Genomic DNA, 22,789 nt, shown 5'->3' on the forward strand with positions numbered 1-22,789 from the left:
GGCATGGGACATTTTGCCTCTGCTGCTGTTGTAGCTGGAAGTGGCAGTACTGAAGTGAGGTGAGAGTGCTGTGATGTCTTTGCACATGCCCAGTTTCTACCTCATTGTCATGCTCGTACCAAAACTATTTCTTGCACAAGTCCTTTTCCTGTATTTTTCCCATTTCCTGTAGAATTTCTAGTTCTAGCATGAAGCAGTCTTGTGAAGAGCTGGAGCAAGTAGGGAGAAGGACTGAGGAGAATGATTGGTATGGATGGGAGCATTGTGAAAGTTGAAGTAAGGGAAGTCTACAGAAGGGGATCTGTGGTCTTACAAGTAATGTGATGACTGTTGAAGGAAAAGTATGCATTTTCCAGTTACTCTTTCCTTCTGTTGTTAGTCCTTTCTAGTCTTTCTGTGGGTACCTGTAGCCTTCTGAGACTCAGAGAATTCCTATTAACTTGGATTCCAGGTGACTTATTTGCACTTCACCTTGCTTGATGTATTATATCTTAATTCAGAATTACTTTAAGGGAAATCTACACTCAAACCACTGTCTGGAACAAGACATTCCTAAAGATTCATGTGGAAGGTTTTTTCATTGTGCAGAAAAATTCAGTCCAAAAAAGCCATGCCTGCTTTAATAGTGCTGGGAGCCTGTCACTGTGGAGGTTGGCCTCAGCCTGCCAGTGTACGAAATATTAAAAGTGAACAATCTGTTTAATATTCATCTTTATATGTATTTAACATAAAACAGCTCCTTTCTCTTCTCCCATCTGCCACTCTTCTATCACAAAATGTTTTTTGAAGTTTTCTAAAAACTTACGGACTCCATCAGCCTTTTTCTGAATACATGTGATTTGCTTGTTTGGGTTTTTTTGTGAGGGAGGAAAGAATCTTCCTTTTTTTCTGTTTTTGTAAAGCAGCTCCCCTGGCAGATGACAGTGATACTGATAGCTGAACAGATGGCCTTCAGCAGTCTGAAATTCTATCAAAGAGGTTTTCTGTTTGGAGTAATTGTTGATTTGTAACCGTAGGTGTGAACATAAACAAACATGTAACTTAAGCAATTTGGCTAAAGTATTTCCTTTTCTCTTGAATGGATTATGAAAAGCTTGTTCCTCACCTTTTTGCTCATGATGGACATTTCATGGGCCTGAAGTTTCATCTTCAAATTATTTTGCAGTTTGTCTTAGCGTACTTAAGAAAGTGTAGTCATAAAGCATTCTTTGTCATCTGCACCATGCTTACATCCTGCTAAAGTTTTCTGGAATATCCATAAACTTTCCTGCTCTTATTTTTAATTTTACTTGTTCATATGTATTATCTGCATGACAAAGGAAGCATTTTGTGTGCTTCTGTTGCCCCAGTGTTACAGTGACAGTGCATGCACTGTACACAGGTTTGTGCTGAGTTCACAGCCCAGGAGAGCTCTCCCTGCTCCCACAATTAGGATGAGGCAGGACTCAGCTGTCTCAGTCTGTGTTCATGTGAGTTTTACCTTTATCCTCTGGGGAGAATATCTTGGTCATGTTCGTGATGTCTGAGTTACAGGTTTTTGGTAGCTTTAGCCTGGAGAAGAGGAGGCTCAGGGGTGACCTTATCACTCTCTACAATTCTCTGAAATGAGGTTGTAATGAGGTGAGGGTCAGTCTGTTCTCCCAGGTAACAAGTCACAGGATGATAGGAAACGGCCAAGTTGCACCAGGGGAGGTTTGGATTGGATGTTAGGGGAAATTTCTTCACTGAAAGGATGGTCAGCCTTTGGAACAGACTGCCCAGGGAAGTGATGGAGTCACCATCCCTGGAAGTGTTCAAAAGATATGTGGATGTGGTAGTTGCTGAGGTAATTCAGTGGTGAACATGGTGGTGCTGAGTTAACAATAATGATAATCTTGGAGCTCCTTTCCAACCATAGTGACTCTGTGCTACAGCTGCTGAGGAGAACAATATTGTACAACTTGCAGTGACCACCTGATTTACTGCATAGCAAAACATGTACTTAATGTGCCAGATATTCCTTGTCTACTGGTGTATTTACAAGAAGTCTGGTTGCTGTTGTGTCCTGGCACTAGAAGTATTCAGAATTATCCTGGCTTGGATATACTTTTTAGGTGCCTCTGTTATAGTGGTCACTCAGCTGTCCACGAAAAGCCTGTATGGAAGATACTCTTTGGCGAGGTTAAGTGGCATGTTTTATCAGTGGGGGAAAATAATAAAAAAAAACCCAACACTTTGGAGCTATCCTTTCCTGCTATACTGCCTTGGATTACAGATGGTTGGTGTTGTTCTTACCTAGGGACTGTGAGGAGCTTCTGTGGGTAACACTGACTCAGCTCCCTGTGCCCCCAAGTCTGGACCCAGACCATCCTTAGGTTTTGGCCAGCCTGGTGTACCCCTGACCCCCAGCCCTGCAGCTGCTGTGGGGTACTGGGCTGAGTGAAAGGAAGCGCTGGTTGGAATTGGCTCAGGGCTCCTGGTAGTGCTGTTACTCTTTGTGTACTCTGAGAGTAAGAGCAGAATTTACTCTTTAAATATGTGCACATTCCAGGGTTGCCTGTCTGTTTTGTGGGAGGTGGAAGGATGCAACACATCCAGGTGCTGCGTCTCCTTGGAGAAGAAAAGAAACTGAGTAAATCCACTGGTGATTTTTGAGCTAAATATTACAGTTTACTGGAGTTGGCAGAGACTAGGAATTGTCCCTTTTTTGTGTCTTCTCCTGGGTGAAACTGTTATTTATTGTAAGTGTTGGAGGGGACAGGAATGAAAATGTGGATAGATTTGTAAATAGCTAAGCACAGATGGTCTTTAATTTATTTGCATTTTCTTGTAATAATTCATGAAGAATTAGAAGACAAAGCTAGTTGCTTCTGATATATCCTGATTACTTACTGTTAATATTTACTTAGGGATTGAAAATTAGATCATGCAGTGTACCAGTGACACAACATGATGGGCCAAATTCATTCTGCTAGAATGATTTATTTTTTATTACAGGCTGGTAGATAAAATCAGGTCAAGAGCTTCTTTCTGTAGAGTACTTGTTATTTTTATACATGGAAAATAGATATAAAATGTTGCTTCTTGCTTTTCTTTAAAATATAAGTTGGAATGCAGTAGGGAACTGCTGCAGCATAAAGCCACCTCCATTACAAAAATAAAAGATGCATATTATTATCAAGATACACAGCTTTACAGACATTCACTATTTTTTTCTGCAACTAAAAAATTATTGTATTAAAGAACCGACTGCATCCTATGACTGAACAGAGAATCTTTCTGCTCTTTGCTGTATTCAGTTTGCTTCTAATTTGTGAAAGCTTTTTAAATTCCAGTGGTGTAGTGATAGAGTGTCTGCTGCTGATGTCACTGCTTGCCTTATCAGGATTTTGTTCTTTGTTTCACAGGGAGCTGTGATTGGTATAGACGATGAGGACGACAGCACCTTCACAATAACTGTTGATCAGAAAACCTTCCATTTTCAGGGTGAGCTGAAAGAAGAGATTGTTTTTTCTTGTAATAGATTCCACTTGTATTTGATGGATAATTTTAAATGTTTGGCAGCAGAACAGCATGAATGAGCACACTGAGAACATTCTGGATCCAGGGGTGCTGCAGGTTAGGCAGGGATTTACATCTGCAGTGGATACATATGTGCTAGAAAGAGACTGTAGCTCTGGCAGGATTTGGAGATGAATAATGTAAAGAATAAATCACTCAAGGGGAGAAAGTAATGTGCTTCTGATTACGGGTTTCGCTTACAAAACGTTTCTGATCTTCGTTATCAAGATACAATGATGCATTTCTTTATGAAGAGAATCAAGACTGGTCTGAAGGTTGCAATTTGTATCCCAGTAGAACTTAATGCTCAATTATGAGGAGACTAGAGGCAACGTTTGACTTAACAGTGGAGCTTTGCTTCAAGATTTACCAGCTTGCATTCATTTCATCTACATTTCTGTGTCTTGTCTGCCAGTCACCATTTCTCTGCTATTATCCTTTTATTCACATTTCCTAACACCAATGCCATCTGCCACTGCTATGTTTCGTCATTGCATGCTATGGCTCACCGGTAGAAAGGGTAAGGCTCTATATAATTGCTATGTACTCCTTCAATTATTTTGGCTGCAGCAGTAGGACAAAATACTGTGCTAATATTGAATAGAGAACTTCCTTTTACTGAATGTTGAAATCCCAGGGAAGTGTGATGAAAATATTTTGCAACTAACATTTGTTAGTCCTTTTGCTTTTCCTTTAAAATGCAGTGACTAAATAATTGCTTTGTATAGAGCTGGAAACTAAATATCCAATAGGCACATTTGCTTTTAAGCAGTCATTTTAATTTATGTAAACTGAAATAATTCTATAACTTGTATGATACTGTACATATTCTTAAATCAGTGATTTGCAAGCTGGAATTATCATCAATACTGTTGCTTTTGTGAGACTGTTTCTAATGATAAATATTAATTGTACACCATATTGTCACTGGCTTCTGTATTCCTTGTGCTGTAGTTTTTCCTAAATGCTGCTGCTGTCCTCTGGCTTTTCACTGCATTAAGCCTTACAGATGTACCTTCATAATGCTGAGCTTACAGTAACACTTAAATCTACTGTTCCCAAGGATAGCTGTTCAAATGCAAGCTAATTGCTAATGCAGCAGTGGAATGCTGTACTAGGGCAGTTTTTCAGTACTATAAACCCAAATACTGCTGAATATTTGAGAACTTGATACAGGTAAATCTAGAAATCTCTAATCTTTACTTACTAAGATAAACCTTTTTTAATACATCTTGTTTTCAGTGATTTGTTGTATGCTGTATTCTCCTTTGGGTAGCCAGGTGTCTTAAAAAAATAGATAGTATTTGACATAAATAATGTTCTACTCTAAGTAATATTGATAATTTTTAAACAGCAATGTTGTCACATCTTGTGCTTTATAATTTCTCTTTCTCTGCATTTCATATTAGGCCAGGATTTATGTATCCTCCTTCAGTGTACAACTAAGATATTGTACACTATTTTCTGTATTATGCTTTTTCTATTAGCATATTATGAAGATAACATCCCTGATACCCTGGAAATTATAATGATACAAGCACAGTATTAATATACATGGATTTAATGCAAAAAATTATAAAGACAGGTAAGATATCAGTCCTGTGATATTTCAGTGTAAAAAAAACTCTGTGGAACTATATATGTAGCTCTTACAGCCACTGTAACTGCATTCTCCCTTCATGCAACCTCTGTTATATTTATGTCAAATGTTCATACATTATATTAAATTAATTCGGTATTACCCAGGTTTTAATTTATGCAAAATGTAGGTCACTTTCAGTCATGAATGGCAAGTGGTTAGTAATGTAAATATTACAAAATGTATTCTGAGACTACATAGGGCATATAGGGCAGATATATGCAGGGAATAATTCAAGAAAACATACAAAATTTCCTACAAGTTCTTCCTAACTTTTAATACCTGTTTAAGATAGAGCTTTTGTTCTGCAAGATAGTCGTAGCTATAAATTCACTCACCCTTTGTAAAAGAAGTCTTGGACAAGAGAAAACTGCAGGAATGGCAGCTTATGGTCTCTTCCTTCCTTCTTGCTGCCTTCCTTCTTTCTCAAGGACAGACAGGGATTCAAACAAGCCTCACTGGGGAAAAAAACAGAACTTTAAAAATCCAAGCTTTCAAAAATCTCCTGACCTAAGTTGGGGTCCCATCTGCAATGGAACAGTTTCTCTTTCAGGCTCTCCATTCACTCAGACTTTAAGTACTGATTGGTGCCTCACTGAAATTTTGCTGACAGCAAGTGATAGAAGTTGAGTTCATGAAAAATAAAAGAAAAACTTCATTCTGGGTTAATTAATTATTTCTTAATGTCAGTTGCTCAAAGGTACACATCTGACTAACACTCTAGAGATGGAAGTAATGAGATGAAGGGCAAGTAATTAAAAACTGTCTGGCCAACTTCTCACATGGAAGATGATTCCCTATGTGTGGGTATATGTGTAACTGAATTTCTGAAGTGCCAAAGCTCCAGCATGTCCCACTAGGATTTGCCTGTCACTGGATTTTGGCAACTTCTGACTTGAAGTTTTCTTCTTCTCAGAAGAAAAAAATCATATTTTGTTTCTGCTTGTGACACTCTCCCTGTTTTCTGTTCTCAGCTGTGCTTCCTAGTGGCCACCCCTGTATTGAACATCAGTAAAAGTCAAAAAGTTTTCATTACAAAGATACTGTAGGTTTTGAACGATTGCTAGTTACATCCCAAATGGGACCCATATCCTTAGTACCTGGGTATAAAGGACAGAATTTAATTGAATAAATATGGGCAGTAAAACAAACAGCATGTTTTGTTTCTACTGTCAGCTTGACTTTAGCTCTGCAGAGTGCCCAGCAGATTTTTTCCCTGTATTTTTTGGTTATGTACAGGTATATTGATGCTTGTTCATATTGGAGGGGGGAGGGAGGTAGAATGACCTCAGAAATTTTAAAATAGATATAAAAGTAAAGTATTTTATCTCCTGATTAGTCCTTGTTTGGTCATGCTGAATATCCAGTTTCATGGCTTGCTTGTAAGGCTTCTGAATTAGGTAGATCTTGAAGTATCCCCTTGTGGGTTTTTTCAGATTAGATGCAAAAATCCGTTCAAGTTGCTGTAAGACATTTGGGATAATACTTTTAGTTTAAATTACCTTCCTGCCAGGAAGCTTTTTCTTTTTTCTGGTAATATATTTTTCCTTGCTGCAGTACATGTCCCTGCTCTAAATGTTCCATAACTTTCAGGCAGTGTGGGGGTTGGGTTTGTTTTTTCTTTTAACATCTTCATATCATCACCAAGCTTTTAAGATCTTTCCATTTGGAAATTCACTTCTTCAATCCTTCATATTACTTAGCTGTTCTTTCTCTGCACTGGGATGCTTGTGACTTACATTCAAGAGTGGGAACATGATGTTCAAGAGACTCTGGCAAAGCTATTGTATTTCTTCTTGATATTTGATTTGCTGTCTAACCTGAAGCAAGAATAACTTCTGTCTGGACTGAAATACTTCACAAAACGTACATAGCATGAAGAAAAAAGAATTTGTATGAAAAAAAAATCAGATTTTTAAACTCCTACCTGAAAATCCAGCTCTTATAGCCTGCAGTACAGTTCATTGGAAGGCAAATCACTTTTGTCTCCACTGTTTTGTGTAATAAAGGATGGAAAGATTGGAAGCAGTCCAGTGCATTGATCTGAGATGATTTTGCTTTGGCTTTTGTCTTTCCTTTCCTATTCCTGCCACAAAAGTATCTGAGAAATGAAGCGTGAATGTTGCTGTGCAACTTATTCTCCTATTACATGAAAGCTGTCATCTGGTAAAGGTAGATTTCTCCTTTTTTCCCATCCTTTCTCAGTTTTGTAGCTTGATTTGTGTCTGCCCACCATCCCAGCTGAGGAGAAAGGGAGACGTGCCCAGCCAAAGGTTGCCATAATGTTATAAAAGCAAGGATTTTTTGTTACTGTGGGAGGCATTATTACACTGGGGTCCACAAAGGCCTTACTTGCTGACTAGTATCAGAATTTGAGAGTTTAAGTATTTGCATTATGTAAAATTAATTATATTGCTTTTCTACCTGTGTTTCAACACTACTTGCAGAAATAGAATATTTATAGTCTTCTAGAAATCTTTGACATTGTCCACCAAATAGATGGCAGGAAGCTGACTGCTCTTGTGGTAGAAAGAGGCACTTAAGTCTATCACATTACCTGATTTAAATAACGATTCATAAATTGCAGCCCTTAAAAACCAAAAGTTTTAGAGCTTTTTAAATTTGATATTGAAAAATGCCTAGGGAGAGATTTTGGTGTGAATTCTTGGTAATGAATTGTTTCTTCAGTGATGTCTATAACTGCTGTGACAGCATTGTTTGTCCTAAGTTAACATTTTTCTGGGTCTTTTAGGCTTCTGGTGATGCTGAAACAGTGAATTCCTCTATGCTATGCTCAGCTGTGCTTTTATATTTCAGAGGAGGATGAGCAGCTATGATCAGAGTAAAGCTGAGCTTCCTGTCATCCTCCCTTTACCTGACCAGGTCTGGGCTGCATCTCATCCTGCCCTGACTGGAATAACTGCAGAAATTCCTCTATGAGCCAGAGCTAAGTTTAGCTTTTGCAGTGATTTTTCTGTCTTCTCTTCCCTCTGCCTCCTTTTTGCTATTGATGTATTGCACTGGTATTTTGAGTTGTTGGGACCAGAGTGCAGGGAATGGTGCATTGTTGTGCTTTCCCTGTTCCATGCAGGTCCTTCTTGCACCAGCAGCATCATGGTTATGCCATTTTTAATGGGACTTCCTGTACTCAATTGTTATGGTCATATATATAAGCACCACCTGGTTTTCTGTTTTTAAGATTGAAACTGTTTCAGAGCTTTATCAGTGGGATCTACAATGGAAAAAATCCTTTACTGTGAGGGTGGTGAGGCTGTGGCTCAGGTTGCCAGAGAAGCTGTAGCTGTCCCACCTCTGGAAGTGTTCAAGGTCAGGTTGGATGGGACTCTGAGCAGCCTGTGTCAGTAGAAGGTATCCCTGCCCATGGCAGGGTTGTTGGAATAAGTTCATCTTTAAGGTCTCTTCCAAACCAAACCTTTCAGTGATTCTATGATTAATTTGAAATGCAAACATACCCTAAAAGCCATTTCCACAGAATATACCATATGAAGTATTGTTTAGTGTTGCTATTATTAATATTTAAGTATTATTCTCTAGTGAAAAGCCATATACTTGCAGATTTGCCCCACACTCAGAAATGTTTAATTGCAAAAATTACACATTATATATATGGATTTCCAGGGAGAACTAATAGCAGCTTGATCATGCGTTTCCTTTCTCACACAAGTTTCCACCCAAAGCTATGTTTCTGTGCTGATTATAAAGCTTACTAAAAAGGCTTTTGAGCTTAGGTAACAATGAAAGAACAGTTTAGTTGATTTCTCAAGATCACAGATTAATCTTACAAATACATTGTACACAGGAGACCTTTTGATGCCTTTTGTTTGGGCATGACTTTGTGTCTTGTGACTGCACAGGAGTTTCCTGTAGGGACAGGGAGCTCAGGCTGGTCAGACACCTGCAGAACAAAAGGGGGGTTGATTTATCTGTGTGGGTGGAGAATGGCATCAGGGGAGGATTAGGAGGAGGGAGAATAATGATTATGACAACTCCAAAGTTATGATATAGAGGAAATAATGCTCAACCTACTGCCAGATGTGGGAGCTGCCTGTGTTAGGAGGGGATTTGTAAGCAGTGGAGGTACAGTGTTTTGCCAGGCTTGTATGAAACCCTGCTTCATCTTGCATGTTTTTCTACGGTTTGAAAGGCCTTCAGTGGCTTTAAATAGCAATTTATTTAGCCGTGAAACAGTCCTGTGATGCGTGACTTTTCCACCTTATTGAGCACCACTGATAAAATCTCTCTCCACTGAGATTGGTGGCAGAAATCCTATCGATCTCAGTGTAGCCAGGATTTCATCTCTGTTACCTGGTGATTTGTGTGTAAAGACACTACATTAGTTCTGCACTTGGCTGAGAAAATACAGGAATTTTGCATACAAATCAGTGGAAGTTCTGTCAGAATAAAGGCTGCATAATTGACTCTATTGACTCTGTGGGTGTAATAGACTCTTCTTACTGAGTTCTGCCTGTAAGTAGGTCACAGTGAATGAAAATAAAATATGCATTTCTTGTTGTGACAGTATGGTGTTTTTATAAGTAATCTAGTATTTTTTTTCACTAATTCTTCAGGGTTTTTTTTTTTCATTCTAATGCCCATGTGGATGCACACACACACACAAAATTAGCACCAGTATGCAGATTCTGAGGTGATACATTTTGTGTGTATTCTGTCTTCCAAGTACTGCTGTGCATGACCTAGAAATCCTGGTGGTAAATGCTGTATTGTGGAGCAGAGTTGTTAAACTTGTTTATATCTAATCTTTAGATGCTATCAAGCTTAGGCTGGAAAAAGTAATCTGTTTTATGCTGTACTTTAACATTTGGTATATGTTATATAAAGACATACAATCTGTCCCCAGCAAAGTAAATATTATAGGAACTCTAAATTATAAAATTTATTCTCTATTTGGGAAATTAATAGAGGCTGATGCATCTAATGTAGTTGTGTTTCAATTGCGTTCTTATCCTCAAAGAACAGAACTTTTAAAATCCCTGACATATCTGATTTAGCAGTTTGGGAAGTTCAGAGATAAAGGACTATTTCATAAAACAAAAGGGAGTTTTAAACCACAACTTTTCAGAATTTCAGAAATTCTTCAGTAGAAGCAGTAATTCTTGTGTTTAGTCCTTTTTTTATTCTATAATTTTCTCTTTCATCAAATAATGGCTTTTCTTTCTTTGGACCTTCTCTAGGAAAGAGTTCAGATTTTTTTTGAGTGTAAGATTGATGTTAAAATATCTTAGGAATAAGCTCAACCAGACAGATCACAAAAAATACACATTAAAAAAATCACATTAAAACTCACTGTAATGAATGACATACTTTTCAAGTGTGTTTCTCTGAACTAGTTATAAATAGGACTGTGATCATGTTAAGTACCCTGTGGTTGTCTTAGATATGCTTGAGATGTCACAGTAAATTATACAGGTGTCTTTCAAAGGATCCACCATAGACACAGAGGAGTGAGGGCTTAGGCATATTGGAACAAACTGTAATATAGCTCATAAATACTAATTCTACTGAGAAAAAAAAAAGTAAAAATAGCTTAACTGACATAATCACAGTAAATTGCAATGTTTCATCCATTGATGATTCCAGTCTCTTGCACACAGCAGTGATTATGCTGCTCTGTATGGATTTTGCTTCTTTGACGTGCAAATGTTCACTGTTAAATTGCAGTATAAACTGAATTAGAATTCTAGCACTCAAAATAAGAGAAAAACACAGGCCCTGTTAGTGCCCTCTCAAACTGCAGACATAGCATGGTTATTTTTGTGGACAGTTAATGCTCTAGCACAATTTGAATTTCAGCTGACCAGGTAACTCTTGCTTTAACCCCTCAGACTAAAAACCACCTTTATGTTTTTAAGTGTCAGGTATTTCTCATTTCCAGGTGTCTTTCAGTGTTTCTTGGGGGTTTTTTTTGTAATACTGTTATTCTAGAATCAGCCTAGGGAAAAGCAACTAGTTCCTTCTCTTTTTAGAAGTTTTGTGCCAGGAGGGACCAGATAATACTCCTCTATTTTTTGTATAAGCACAACACCAGAGTAATTCCTTGGACTAGATAAGAATTGTCTTATCCCAAATGTTTTATCAGAAACAAATTCTGGAGTAGCTTTCACATAGGAATTGAGGAGTGGACTAACTTTAAAATGGAGCCTGATCAAATAATGGAAAAGTTGGAGTGATTTTAGGGTACTTAAGGCACAGGACTAATGAGCAGGGCATTTTTGTCCCTACCTGCTGAAGAAAGCATCTGTAGCTACAGAATGGATATTAGGTCCTGTGCATCTCAAACTTCTTAGGTGTAAAGGTATTACAGCTTTGTCTTTGGCCAAAGTTGCCTTCTTTAAATGAAAAGCAGCTTGGATATTTAGCTTTCCCTACAGATGGGTAGATAATGATCTCTGACTATTGTGTGTAGATTTTTCCCATAAACTCTTTCTGAATGTGTCGACTAATCTCTTTTTTGAATATTCCTGTTGATTTTTATTTTTTTTCCATCAGTGATCTTTTGGCAGCTGTTCAGTTCTAAATTGCTTTTACCATTAGGGAGCTTTTACTTGCACCTAATCTCACAGCAGCCATTTTGATTAGATTTAATATAACTTTTCTTGCATCTTGCTTTACTAAAATCTGCATCCTGCTGGTTTTCTCCGTGGTTTTTTTAAGAGTCTATGGAGGAGAGCCAGGAAGATCTGCTGTTGATGATAGATGGTCTGAAATTAAACCAGTGTCCTGAACAGAGAGTGCTTAAAAGGTTTTGATGCTGTGTTTCCATGCAGTTAGCAGTCTTCTCATGGCAGTGTTCCTGGATTTATCGTGCCTGAGACTTTCTCTAAGTAGCAGGATTGATGAAATTCACGTGTGCTCCCTAAGGATTGATCATGCTATGCCAGAAGATTGTAATGTCTAATAAATGAGGAAAAAAAATACAGCTTCCCCCCCCCCCCCCCCCGCTGAGCCCTGGTAGAGATCTATAAAGGACTCATTGGAGAAGCAGAAGTCTCAGAAGTTTAGTATATTAATGAGCATGGGAAAATCAGTTTCATTTTGGAACTGTATGGATTGGTAGGTTTCCAAGTGTTCCCTGCTGCTCTAAGGCCTCTCTGTTCTGGTGGAGGTTCAGATCCAACTCAGAATGTGATAACCTTTGTTAATGGGCTACTGTATATTGAGATTAGTATTTAACTAATACTGTGACCTCTTTTTGCTGGCAGTATGGAAGATCACAGGAATCCTGCTGCAATACAAGGATTAATTCACTGGTCTGCAGCTTGATAGTTTCCTTTTTAGTTTAAATAATCATGGGGGAAAAAGCCTTCAACATAGGATATTTGTGTCCCATTAATTACTTAATAGCCCCTCAGTGACTTATACCTCAATTCTCCAGTATGTTTTTATGGGACTGGGAGATGGTGGTTTTAAAAAACACCACAGGAAAACAGAAAACAAACCCAAGAAACCTTAGACACATTGAAATAATGCAAACCACTGTTGCTTTGAACACACCTTTGAAAATTTAAAGCACTGATACATTTCAAATACTGATAGATTAATGACACAGGTAGCTATGTATGTTTAATGGTGACTGCTGTAGGAAGAATAAACTTGGTTTCTTGCTAACTTGATTGATATATCTGGCAGGACTAGGCCAAGGAGCCTGGTTTTGGTAAGCAGAACCAAAGAAATTAAGAAGCATTAAAACTTATTGATTCTAGTTGACTAGTTCAGTGATTGAAATTAATGTTAAGGTGTAAACTATGCTGTGTAAAAACAACAGTGTTTGTGGGTGCATGTATGTACAGAATGTGAAAAGAAAAACTAATTTGCACATTGCAAAATGTATTTAATGTAAGGCAGTCACTGGACAGAGTTCACAAACCCTCTGTCCCTCCATCCTGTCTGCTTTCACTGCATTATAAACTTGCCCTCAGTGCCTGTTTCAGCTTCTGAATTAAAATATGGATCACCAGTAGGAAAAGTCCTGTAAGTTAGTTCTTTCTAATGAGCTATTGAGAGTATCCCAATGGCATATCCAGCTTTTTAATATTCTCTGCATTTCCTGCAGGAAAGTCACCTGTTCTTCTGAGTAACATTGAATTACTTTAATTTCTTCCTCGTTTTCTGTGGCTTTCTCTGTGCATCTGAAAGCACTTTGGTAGCCACTTTTCCTTATGTCTAGTTTTAATTTATTCAGGGTAATGGTATTGTGGCCAAAATACCTGTGGCAGTTTATCATACTCTACTATTTTAAAAGAACAGTGAGTAAGGATTGACTTGTAGTAGATTTGGAAAATGTGTATTTTTAGGAAAAAAAACTAGATAGATTTCAATCTTTTACCTTGTGTGTAGTGAAAGTTTTGCCCCACTATTTTGTGAAGCCACCTCATCACCTAGGCTCCAAGCAGATTTATCTATTGAAAAGGCATTTTTAATTATTTCTCTCAAACACATACATTGTCAATTCTATCCTGATGGTTTTGTTAACTTGACATAATTAGTATATGTATGCTGAAGTAAACAGTGCAGTATGCTTATCTTTAAATTGGTAGGGTTATCTTTGGGGAGTTTAGAAAAATCTACATATTCAGAAGACTTGGGGCATTTTTTTTTTTAAGTAGTGATAGAGTTAAGCTGCAGAATTCCAAAAAGTAAAAGCAATGGAAACAAAATGATGAGGAAGGGAACATTTAAACAAAGCATTTTGAGTTGGAGAGTACATTTCAGTATAACCTAAGGATATTTCCTCTGAACTCCTTAAAAAGAAGTGAGATAAAAATCTCAGTTCACTGATTCATAATAGGTGCTAGCTCACTTAAGCTTTCCTTGCTTTTAGCAGGCTTCCTGTTTCTTTTAATATCTTCCATTTGAATGAGAAACTAGAAACAATTGTTAATAACTATTCTCAATCCGTTTGCAGGCAAGTTTGTTTAGAGTTTAATGCCACTGGAATTTTCCCTTTTTTCTTTACCTGGAGTCCACTGACTCTGCTCCTTTGTTTTTTAAGCACTCCTGGAGCACAGCAGGAGCTCTCTCAGACTAATGAAGTAAAGGTGGCATGTCTGTACTGAGGGTAGGGGGAAAAGAAAGCAGTTTTAGAGTAGGATTTTCTTCACTTTAGTGTTTGTTGTGCGTGTATTATTCTTTGTGCTTCATTATTCACACCAGTGACCTGTTAGGGGTGTTTGTCCTGTATTATGCATCCATACCTGAAAGTTACTATGTACACATTGAAGTAGAGTTACTGGAAAATTTATTACACATTATTTTCTTGTAAATAAGAAAATTTTAAAATTACTTAATGAATTGAGGAATGTCTGTGCAAACTCTCTTTGCATATGTTCCCCTAAAGCTGGACAAGGGACAGAGTTGTAACCACAGAAGAAACAGGATATTAAGACTACTGTGGAATTATGTGCTTGGTGATTAACAAAGACAGTGTGGTTAATTTCCATATTTAGTGTGGACTTAGATCTGTTTGCCTATGCCTTTTAGTATATAAGACTGCATGTAATTTAACAGTATCTTTTGAATACTTTTTCAGCTCGAGATGCAGATGAGAGGGAAAAGTGGATTCATGCTTTAGAGGACACCATCCTCCGCCACACCCTCCAGCTTCAGGCAAGTTTCATTTTCACTTTTCACTTTTTTTTTGGAAAGCAATGAAATACAGTGGGATGACTGCTAATATCCAACACATCCTGTATAATATCTGCTGTTCTATAGCCTATACAATATAGTAAAACATCTGGATATAGTAAAACATCTGTTTAGGTTCAAGTCTGTCACATTTTTCTTGTCCTACCATAATGAAAAGTCAGAATGAGACTTTCCTTTATTAACTCATATTTATAATATATATAGTTATATCTAACTCATATTTATTTATAATGTATATTTATGGTACTTCTGGATTTATTGTTGTACATTTTATTTGGGTTTTGGTTGGGGTTTTTTTGTTGCTTGTTGTTTAAAACTAGGAGTCCTTTTTGGGTCAAGCCTCTTGTGCTTGTATGTCACCTAACTTGGAAATCAAAATGAGACAGCAGGATTGAACCTCTTTCTGGATGACAAAAATGGTATATAGCTTGTTTGAAGCTGGATATCACTGTGTAAGCTGGGTATCAGTGGTTTTCTGGTTCTAAAGACAGATGGTTGGATTGAGGATGGTTCTTAGCTTTAGTTACCTAGTTCAAGGAGTTGGACTCTGTCATCCTTGTGGGTCACTTCCAGCTCTGGATATTCTGTGGTTCTATGATGTAAGATCAGTTTCTGGTGATACTCTAGAGCTGGATATGTCTGTAAGAGTTGCTGCACGTTTATTTTTGCCCTGTAGAGAAACCCAAGCTCTCATGAAATGGATTTGGTTTGTACCATATAGGTATCTGGTGCCAGTGTAGAAATCATAAAGCAGGTGTTCATTATTTGTGTTGAATAAAGCTTTGGTTGTGCTGTTGTAGTATGGCCAGAGAATTAGGTCTCTTGACATTTGATTCAGTGTGAAGAAGGAGTAAAAATCTCTAATATCACAAAAAGAGAAGTTTATGAAGACTGATTTAGATGCCATTTGCCCAATCTAAAGAGTTAGAACAACCCTGAACTTGTTCTAGAACATCCAGTTTTAGACACTTGTACTATCTCAGTAAATTTACCTGTTAGACAGTGAGTTTCAACCTTCTTTCATCTATTAAAGACCACTACAAATTTTCTAGAGAATACCAGATCCCTGCATAAAATCCCATTCGACAACCAGCTTTTTACCCCTCCTACCATGCCATGGGTATGTTAGAAGTAATCTCTCCATCTGAACACACAACATGTCGAAGTAGAAGGCCTGATCTCCCTCCCAAGGGATGCTTCTTTCCTCATCCTCAGCTTAGAAAGTGAATAGATTAATGTGAGTGGTCCTCTTTAGGGTCTGAAATAAAGTAAAAGGAATCTGTGTTGTTTTCTCCACCTGGAAGACTTTTTATGACATGGAGATAGAGTCAAGGAATGAAACACCAGAATATACATTGATTTTATCAAAATGTACACTTCCATGCTGTCTTGAAATTGTGAGTGCAGTTATATTGGCAGAAATACATTTCATGATAGCAGCTAATAATGGAACTGTCTCCCATTACAAAACTATTTGCATTCCTGGAGTTTTTCAAACGAGTAAGGCATATTTGGGGGGGAGGGGAGCCCAAGTTAGTAATTTATCTAGTAATGTTCAAGGGAATAATTGAAAAAGCAGAATTGAGTACTAAGAGACGTACCCTCCATTCTGGTAAATATGTTCATCATTGAATGTGGGCCACTGCTGTGGCTCACCACTCATTTTCAAGAACCTTCTTCAGTGTATGGGGTCATGTAACCCTTTAGCCTCTGGCCTTTGTTTGTGGTGTTCACTTCCACCCCCATTCAGGAGCTGCGAAGGTTTGCCACGGGAGCTGCTGAACAGGCACTGATTTAAGAACGAAACACGACTGCAGCTCCTTGCCAACCCTCTCTTCTTTCTTAGGAAGTGTGCTCTTCATTCTGTTCACCGTCACGGGTGGGACGTGTGGGAGGAACGAGCAGGGGCCGAAGTTTCGGGGGACGCTCAGAGGGCCGAGCGCGGGGTGAACGCAGGCAGAAGCATCCCCGCTCCTCCGGGGCCGGCCAGGCCGGGCTGGGCTTCCCCGCTCCCTCCCTTCCCCGGCCGCGGCTCTCGGGGCCGGGCCGCCCCGCTCCAATCTCCGTTCGCCTCGTTCGTGACGCGCTCGGCGGGGCCGCGGCCGGGGAGTCCTTCCCTTCCCATCCCATCCCTTCCTTTCCTTTCCTTTCCTTTCCCTTCCCATCCCGCCCCTTCCCGCCCCGCTGGAGGCGGCGCTGCCGGGGCCCGGCGGGCGGCCAGCCCCGCTCCTCAGCTCCGCTCGTAGCACCGAGGGATGGCCGGTGTGAGTACGGGGCAGGAGGGGCCGGGGGGCGCGGGTCTGAAATTAAACCAGTGTCCTGAACAGCGAGTGCTGTCCCTCGGGGCAGCGCCGGGCGCCTGCCGGGCGGGCAGCGAGCCCCTGCCCCCCTGCCCTTGGCGGCCGAGGGCCCTGGAGCTGCCGTGCACCGCCCGGGCTCCGCGGGGACGGGAGCGGGGCCGCGGGCGCGGAGCGCCGGGGATGGCTCCGGGCAGCAGCGAGTGCCCTGAGTCCCAGGGATGCTGCTGTCCGGCTACGCGGACACGCCTTGGCTTCAGTAGCCTTTGAATAAAACGGCGCTTCGTGCACTTGATGTTCTTTCGCTTTCCTTTTCCCTCGGACAAAACAGTCAAGCGGGTTCTTTGCAGGATTATTGGCTCAGCGGGATGGTGGGGTCTGAGTACCGCGGCAGAGATTATTTTCTGTAGAGGCATTTCTTAGCTTCTTAGTTTCTGTCGCTTAACTAAACGTGTGGTTGACAGTTACTTGAAACCTTTAGGCATCTGTTTTTGCCCAAAATGTTGTATCTTTTTAGAGTCTTTTGTTTTCCATATTTCCACGCTGCTTTCAGTCTGCCTGTGTTGGTACAGGAGTGTTTAAGTTTGAAAGTCAAACTTCAAGTTCACTTCATTGTACCAAAAACTCAAGTGAGCTGTGAGAAACTGCACCAAACCCTAGGTGGTTCGTGTGTTGTGTGAACCAAATCAGGAAGGATTACGAGCTAATGCGAGGTGGAGAGGTGAAGTGCTGTCTTTGTGTTCTCTAGTCTGATTAATCTTGCTAATTTTATTTTTGCCTAAATGTTCTCCTTCACTATTTATAATGGGAGTGTTTTTGAAACACAGAATAAAACACACTTCTTCTGCCCCTCTCCCCCAAAACCTAAAATGAGCTACAGTCAAGGAACTGAATCATAAATGCACAGAACATGCAAAGGGATCCAAACTGTCCAGAGAGCTGACAATTAGTAATGTGTTATCCAAAGAGAGCAACAACAGGGAGGAAATGTTTCAGATACATTGAAGCTTGATTTGTTTGAATTTTTAAACTGAAGTGTGCTGTGTTTTTGTATGTGCTTGCATTAATGTGATTGCTAAAAATACACATAATAGTCCTAGTATTAGCTTTGTTTATGGAAAAGTCATTGAACAGATGGTGTGATAATAGTGGAAATGCCATTCTGAACCCCCCAGCATTTTTCCCCTTATCCCCCCAAATTGTTACTATTGTGGCATTAGCAGGCCTGTGGCTTTGCAGTGGCAGCATAGCAGTTGCCTCATACCCACAGGACCTAAGGAGAAGGGTGTGCATGGGGTGAAGGCATATTGTGGCTAAAGTTTCATGTTTGTGTGGGGAGAAAAGTTATCTCATATTTTCTTCAGTTCCTCAGCAGCATCTCATGTCAACCAGCAGTCCCATTCAGACAGGACATTCTCCTCATTGTCCTGCTTTCCTTGCTGTTTGTCAAGTACACCCTGGCAGCACCCTAGTGCTACAAGTACTTTTGGGCAATGGAATTTGGCTCTGGAATTGTCTCATGAGTTATAATGGATAGCTCATGTTTTAGGACCACAATAACACAGTAACTTCCTTATTTGATCTACACTAAACTACTTCAGCCTCTAAGTGGACTCTGTAGAGTCAAAGGAACTGAAATTTTGAAGGTGGTCCGTTTCTAATGACCATAAAAGTGAAAGGAATTAAGTAGAAATTAATTGCTTTGTAGTTTGATAATTCTGTAATTTAAGCAAGATGTTTACTTTCTAAGTAGCAAATGATAAGAAAACTTGATTCTAATGAGCAGGTTTATGCTGGCTGCTGTGAAGAATAGATATAATGGCTTCAACTCTGAGTTGCACCATGGCTTCTCCAAAATATGGGAGTTGGTGCTGCTGCTAGAAGCAGTCTTGTCTCACTTCTCCTAGCAAAAAAGGAAGAGGCAGTGTATCAAGAAGGGTAGAATTTGGAACTTAAAGTTGCTTTTCCTGCTGCTCTCTCTGAGTTTATTTTTAACCCTGATTAGTTTCCACATAGAGTTGTTTATGTGACAAGGTAAATGTTTATGCTGACTCAAAAGAAAGAGCAGAGTAAAGGCTAGAGTAAACAGCAGGGAAACTGATTTGTTTCCCGTTCATTTATGCTGGTGGAAAGTGTTTATGAAATGTTGATAGTAGCAGCTCACTTAGTATCACATTAACCAGGATTTTTTCTGACCTTTCTAAAGCTGCGAGCAAGAACACAAGGTAGAGTAAAACTTCCTTATATCTTAAGTGTATTGCACTCTAAAGTATATTGTATTGTTATTAATTGGCTTTTCAGTGCTGCTTCCAGTGGGATTCAAGAATTCTAGAATAAAACTAAAATCAGGCTCTTTTAAATTAAGACTATATCCAGTGTAGATTTTTTCAAGTGCTGGTGGGAGGGCACAGGGTTGGCAGCCATGTTGCCCTTTTCAGATTTTGCTAATGAAATAATCAGGATAGTGCCTGAGTACCCTAGAACATGTGCATTATCTGCAGTGGTTATAGATTATAAAAGTAAAGGAATGAGACTCTAAGATGAACCTAGTATTTGTGAGGTTTCAGAATTGTAACCTATGCTTAAGGTTTTCACATCAGTGTATAAATATTTCTGTTTTCTGAACTTTCCATTCTCCTTGAAGACCTGATAGTATCTACAGCTACACAGTTTTTGCTAAGCATTTTGTGTTTTGCAAAGTAGAACTTTTTTTGGTTGGATTTTTTTTCCTCGCTGTAAGAATTGCAATATTCTGTTTGGATGGGTCTTCTTTGTATGCTTTCTACAATCCATGTATTTGTTTTCAAACGCATTCTGAGCTTCAAACACTGCATAAACATCTAGCAGAGGAAAAAATAGAGTTGTTTTTGCCACAGAAGTGCCCTTGTTTAGTGGCTTACAAGTTGATTTCTTGTTTTTCTTCAGTGATTTTTTTATCAGTGATCCTTATAGGCAATGTCCAGCTCATCAAAATCAAGCATGATGTAGGCAGGGAATATGCTTCTGATGAGATATTGTGGATGAAAGGAAAACATTCTTATTTGCTCCTTCAAACTAACTTACACAGGAATTTTTTTGTTGGATTTGGAATCCTAATTAGATGAAGAATGTAGAAGTGCCTTCAAAAAGATAAGAAATTCCACTCTGTACAGCTTTCTGTCTTCCTCCCCCAGGAAAGCTATTATTGCAGTGCTTTTATTTGAGAAATATACTTTTAACTTTTCTGTTATGTTTCTTCTGAGGATGATTCAATCTTTTCATCTCATCCGAATTTGAAAGAACTGGTTTAAATTAGGCTGAATTACTTCTCAGCATGGACAAGTTTTGAATACAAATGCATTAGAGATGTGTGACTTCTGATTTGGAGGACAAGGAAACAGCATTAAGTTCCCTTGGTGCTAGCAGTTCTGTAACGAAAATAAGGCTCATAATATGTATTTTTAATCAGGTTATGTTTTGTTCTTGCCCTCCTATTTACCTCCTCCAAAACAAAGAGTTGTGTATGAAGGGAGTAATTTTGCAGGACTGTTAGCATGGGAATTGTTTACTCAACTCGAGACCAGCATGGGGACCCTTTCCTAGAAAAACCATCCTGTCTGCAAACACTGGCATTGAGATGTGCCCAGGAGAGTCTGGGCCTTAAACTTTTGCTGTGTCCTGAAGGAGAGGGACATTCCAGGAGTTGTGGGAGGGAGGGAGGATGAGGGGAAGAATGCTATGATACCTTTTTCTCTTTTTCAATAGAGTTCTTATCAGTATGGTTTTCTTGGTGGGGAGCAGTCAGACATCAACCAATTTGTTTTGACACCAAACTTCATGGTTTGGGAGGTGGTGGACAAGACTGCATTTTTTAAAATTACTTGCTACGGCAGATATTTAATATCTTAATTCTTTTAAACTTACTGAACACAGAGTCTTTATTTGAGGTTAATGAAGTGTACTTACAAATAGATGTAGTTACTCAATGGAAAAACAAGTTACACTACTTCAGCTAGACACTGACAGTAAGATAGTCAGTGTATTTCTGAAGATCAGAAATAGTCTGGATTCCTGTTCTTTTCCATAATTTGAAGATACTTATTTTAGAATAGCAGGATGACTTCAGCTGCAGAAGACATCTGGAAATCACCTGTTCCAGGCACCTTCTCACTTCAAGGCACACTTGTACTTTAGATCAGGTTGTCAAAGGTCGAATCCAGTTGAGTTTGGAACTCTGCCTTCCAAGGGTGGAAGTTCAACAATATCTGCAGGCAGGCTGTTTTGTCAGCCTGTGAATAGGTGAGCAGTGTATTTTACAAGTTCCTCATAAAAATTTGATTGCTAGTCGAGATGTGCAGATTCCTAATGTACAAGTCTACCAAGCTGTGAAATGCCATTCTAGTGACTGCTCACTGTTTCTTTTGAAACCTCATTTCCTTCATGGCAGGGAAAGAGAGAAAGGGTCCCTATTTTACCTTTACTGTGGCTTTGGGTGACCAGAAAAATCAAGAAATAGGCATTTGTTATGCAAATCGGCACTTTTTATATCTCTTCTTTCCAAATTACTGCTGGGTTTGAAATTCTGATTGATTTTGTTTGCTATTTATGCAGGCTGGTTTTTCTGTGGTATTGCTCAACTTTTCAAGTTTTCCATGTATCTTTTGGTTTTCAATTCTAAAACTGTGTGAGAACTTAAATTATTAACCTAATCTCATATAACACAGACTAATAAATTTGCTGAGAATATTATCAGATTTCATCTTAATTACCCAAGAGCAAACTGGTGATGTACTGCAGCTTTAAGTACCCGTGCTTTGTAAAATTATTCTCATGTTTCATCTCTGTTATGTTCAGCTTGATGCTTTACCTGCTTTTATGGGTGTTTGTTTTTTTTTTTACATTGTTTGAAGTTTTAATTTTCTAATAGAATTTCTTAGGTTACAGTTTTCACTCTGTTTTGTGTGGGAGTCTGCTTAGTTGTAACACTGAATGTTTTGATCAGCTTTTCCTTAGTTCTAAGAACCTGAAATTTAAGAATGGCATTTTATCTTTAAGCCACCACTAAAAATACCCAGATAGTTATATATTAGCAGTCATAGAGTGAGGACTGAATTAAAACTCAGCATTTTGATGCAGCATACTGATAACATGCACTGTAAACTATATTTCTGTGTATGGTGTCTTCAGCAGAAATTTCTTGTATAGTTCACATAGTTTGGTTTATGAAACCTGACCTCCAGAATTTTTAACTGAGCTTACAGTACCATTTGCTGAACTGATGAGGTGGCTGCTAGCTGTACAGACAATTCCATTTTCAACAAGGAAATTGAATACTAATTTCACATGATTTCAGATACAGTTTCAGTGTAATTTAAACTAGTTTGAGGGAGGTAGCAAAAGTTGCTTGGTTGAGAGCACTCTCCCTTCTGCCTATTAGTTTTTTTTTTGATAACTTGTTGCAGTCAGTGCTTTTTGTATATATTTTTTGTCATAGTCAAAATGTGTTTTTTTCCCCTCATCTTCTTCTCCATCCTCCTTGTTTCACAACACTATTTCTAAATTTGGCTGATGTTGACTGTCTAATACAGGTGAAATACCTTTTTTGAATTACAAACGCATCTGTATGGATAGATTTACTCCTGTAGAGCTG

At 38.9% G+C, this 22,789-nt stretch overlaps 1 protein-coding gene across 6 annotated transcripts in view; it reads left to right on the plus strand.

The window, feature by feature from the left end:
- OSBPL9 (oxysterol binding protein like 9) overlaps positions 1–22,789 on the plus strand; it is a 57,441-nt gene that overhangs the window by 9,505 nt on the left and 25,147 nt on the right. For 5 of the 6 annotated variants that reach the window (XR_009933384.1, XM_062497654.1, XM_062497656.1 and 2 more), the window contains 2 exons: positions 3,387–3,465; positions 14,748–14,824. Coding sequence is in view for 5 of the 6 variants with exons in the window: in XM_062497654.1 (XP_062353638.1) it covers positions 3,387–3,465; positions 14,748–14,824 (156 nt within the window). In the remaining variant the exon portion in view is untranslated. Of the gene's footprint in view, positions 1–3,386; positions 3,466–14,747; positions 14,825–15,614; positions 15,618–22,789 lie in introns of all 6 variants that reach the window. The other variant, XM_062497655.1, reaches the window with a different exon arrangement.

Source organism: Cinclus cinclus, chromosome 8 (genome assembly GCF_963662255.1).
Source record: "Cinclus cinclus chromosome 8, bCinCin1.1, whole genome shotgun sequence".
Lineage (NCBI taxonomy): Eukaryota > Metazoa > Chordata > Aves > Passeriformes > Cinclidae > Cinclus > Cinclus cinclus.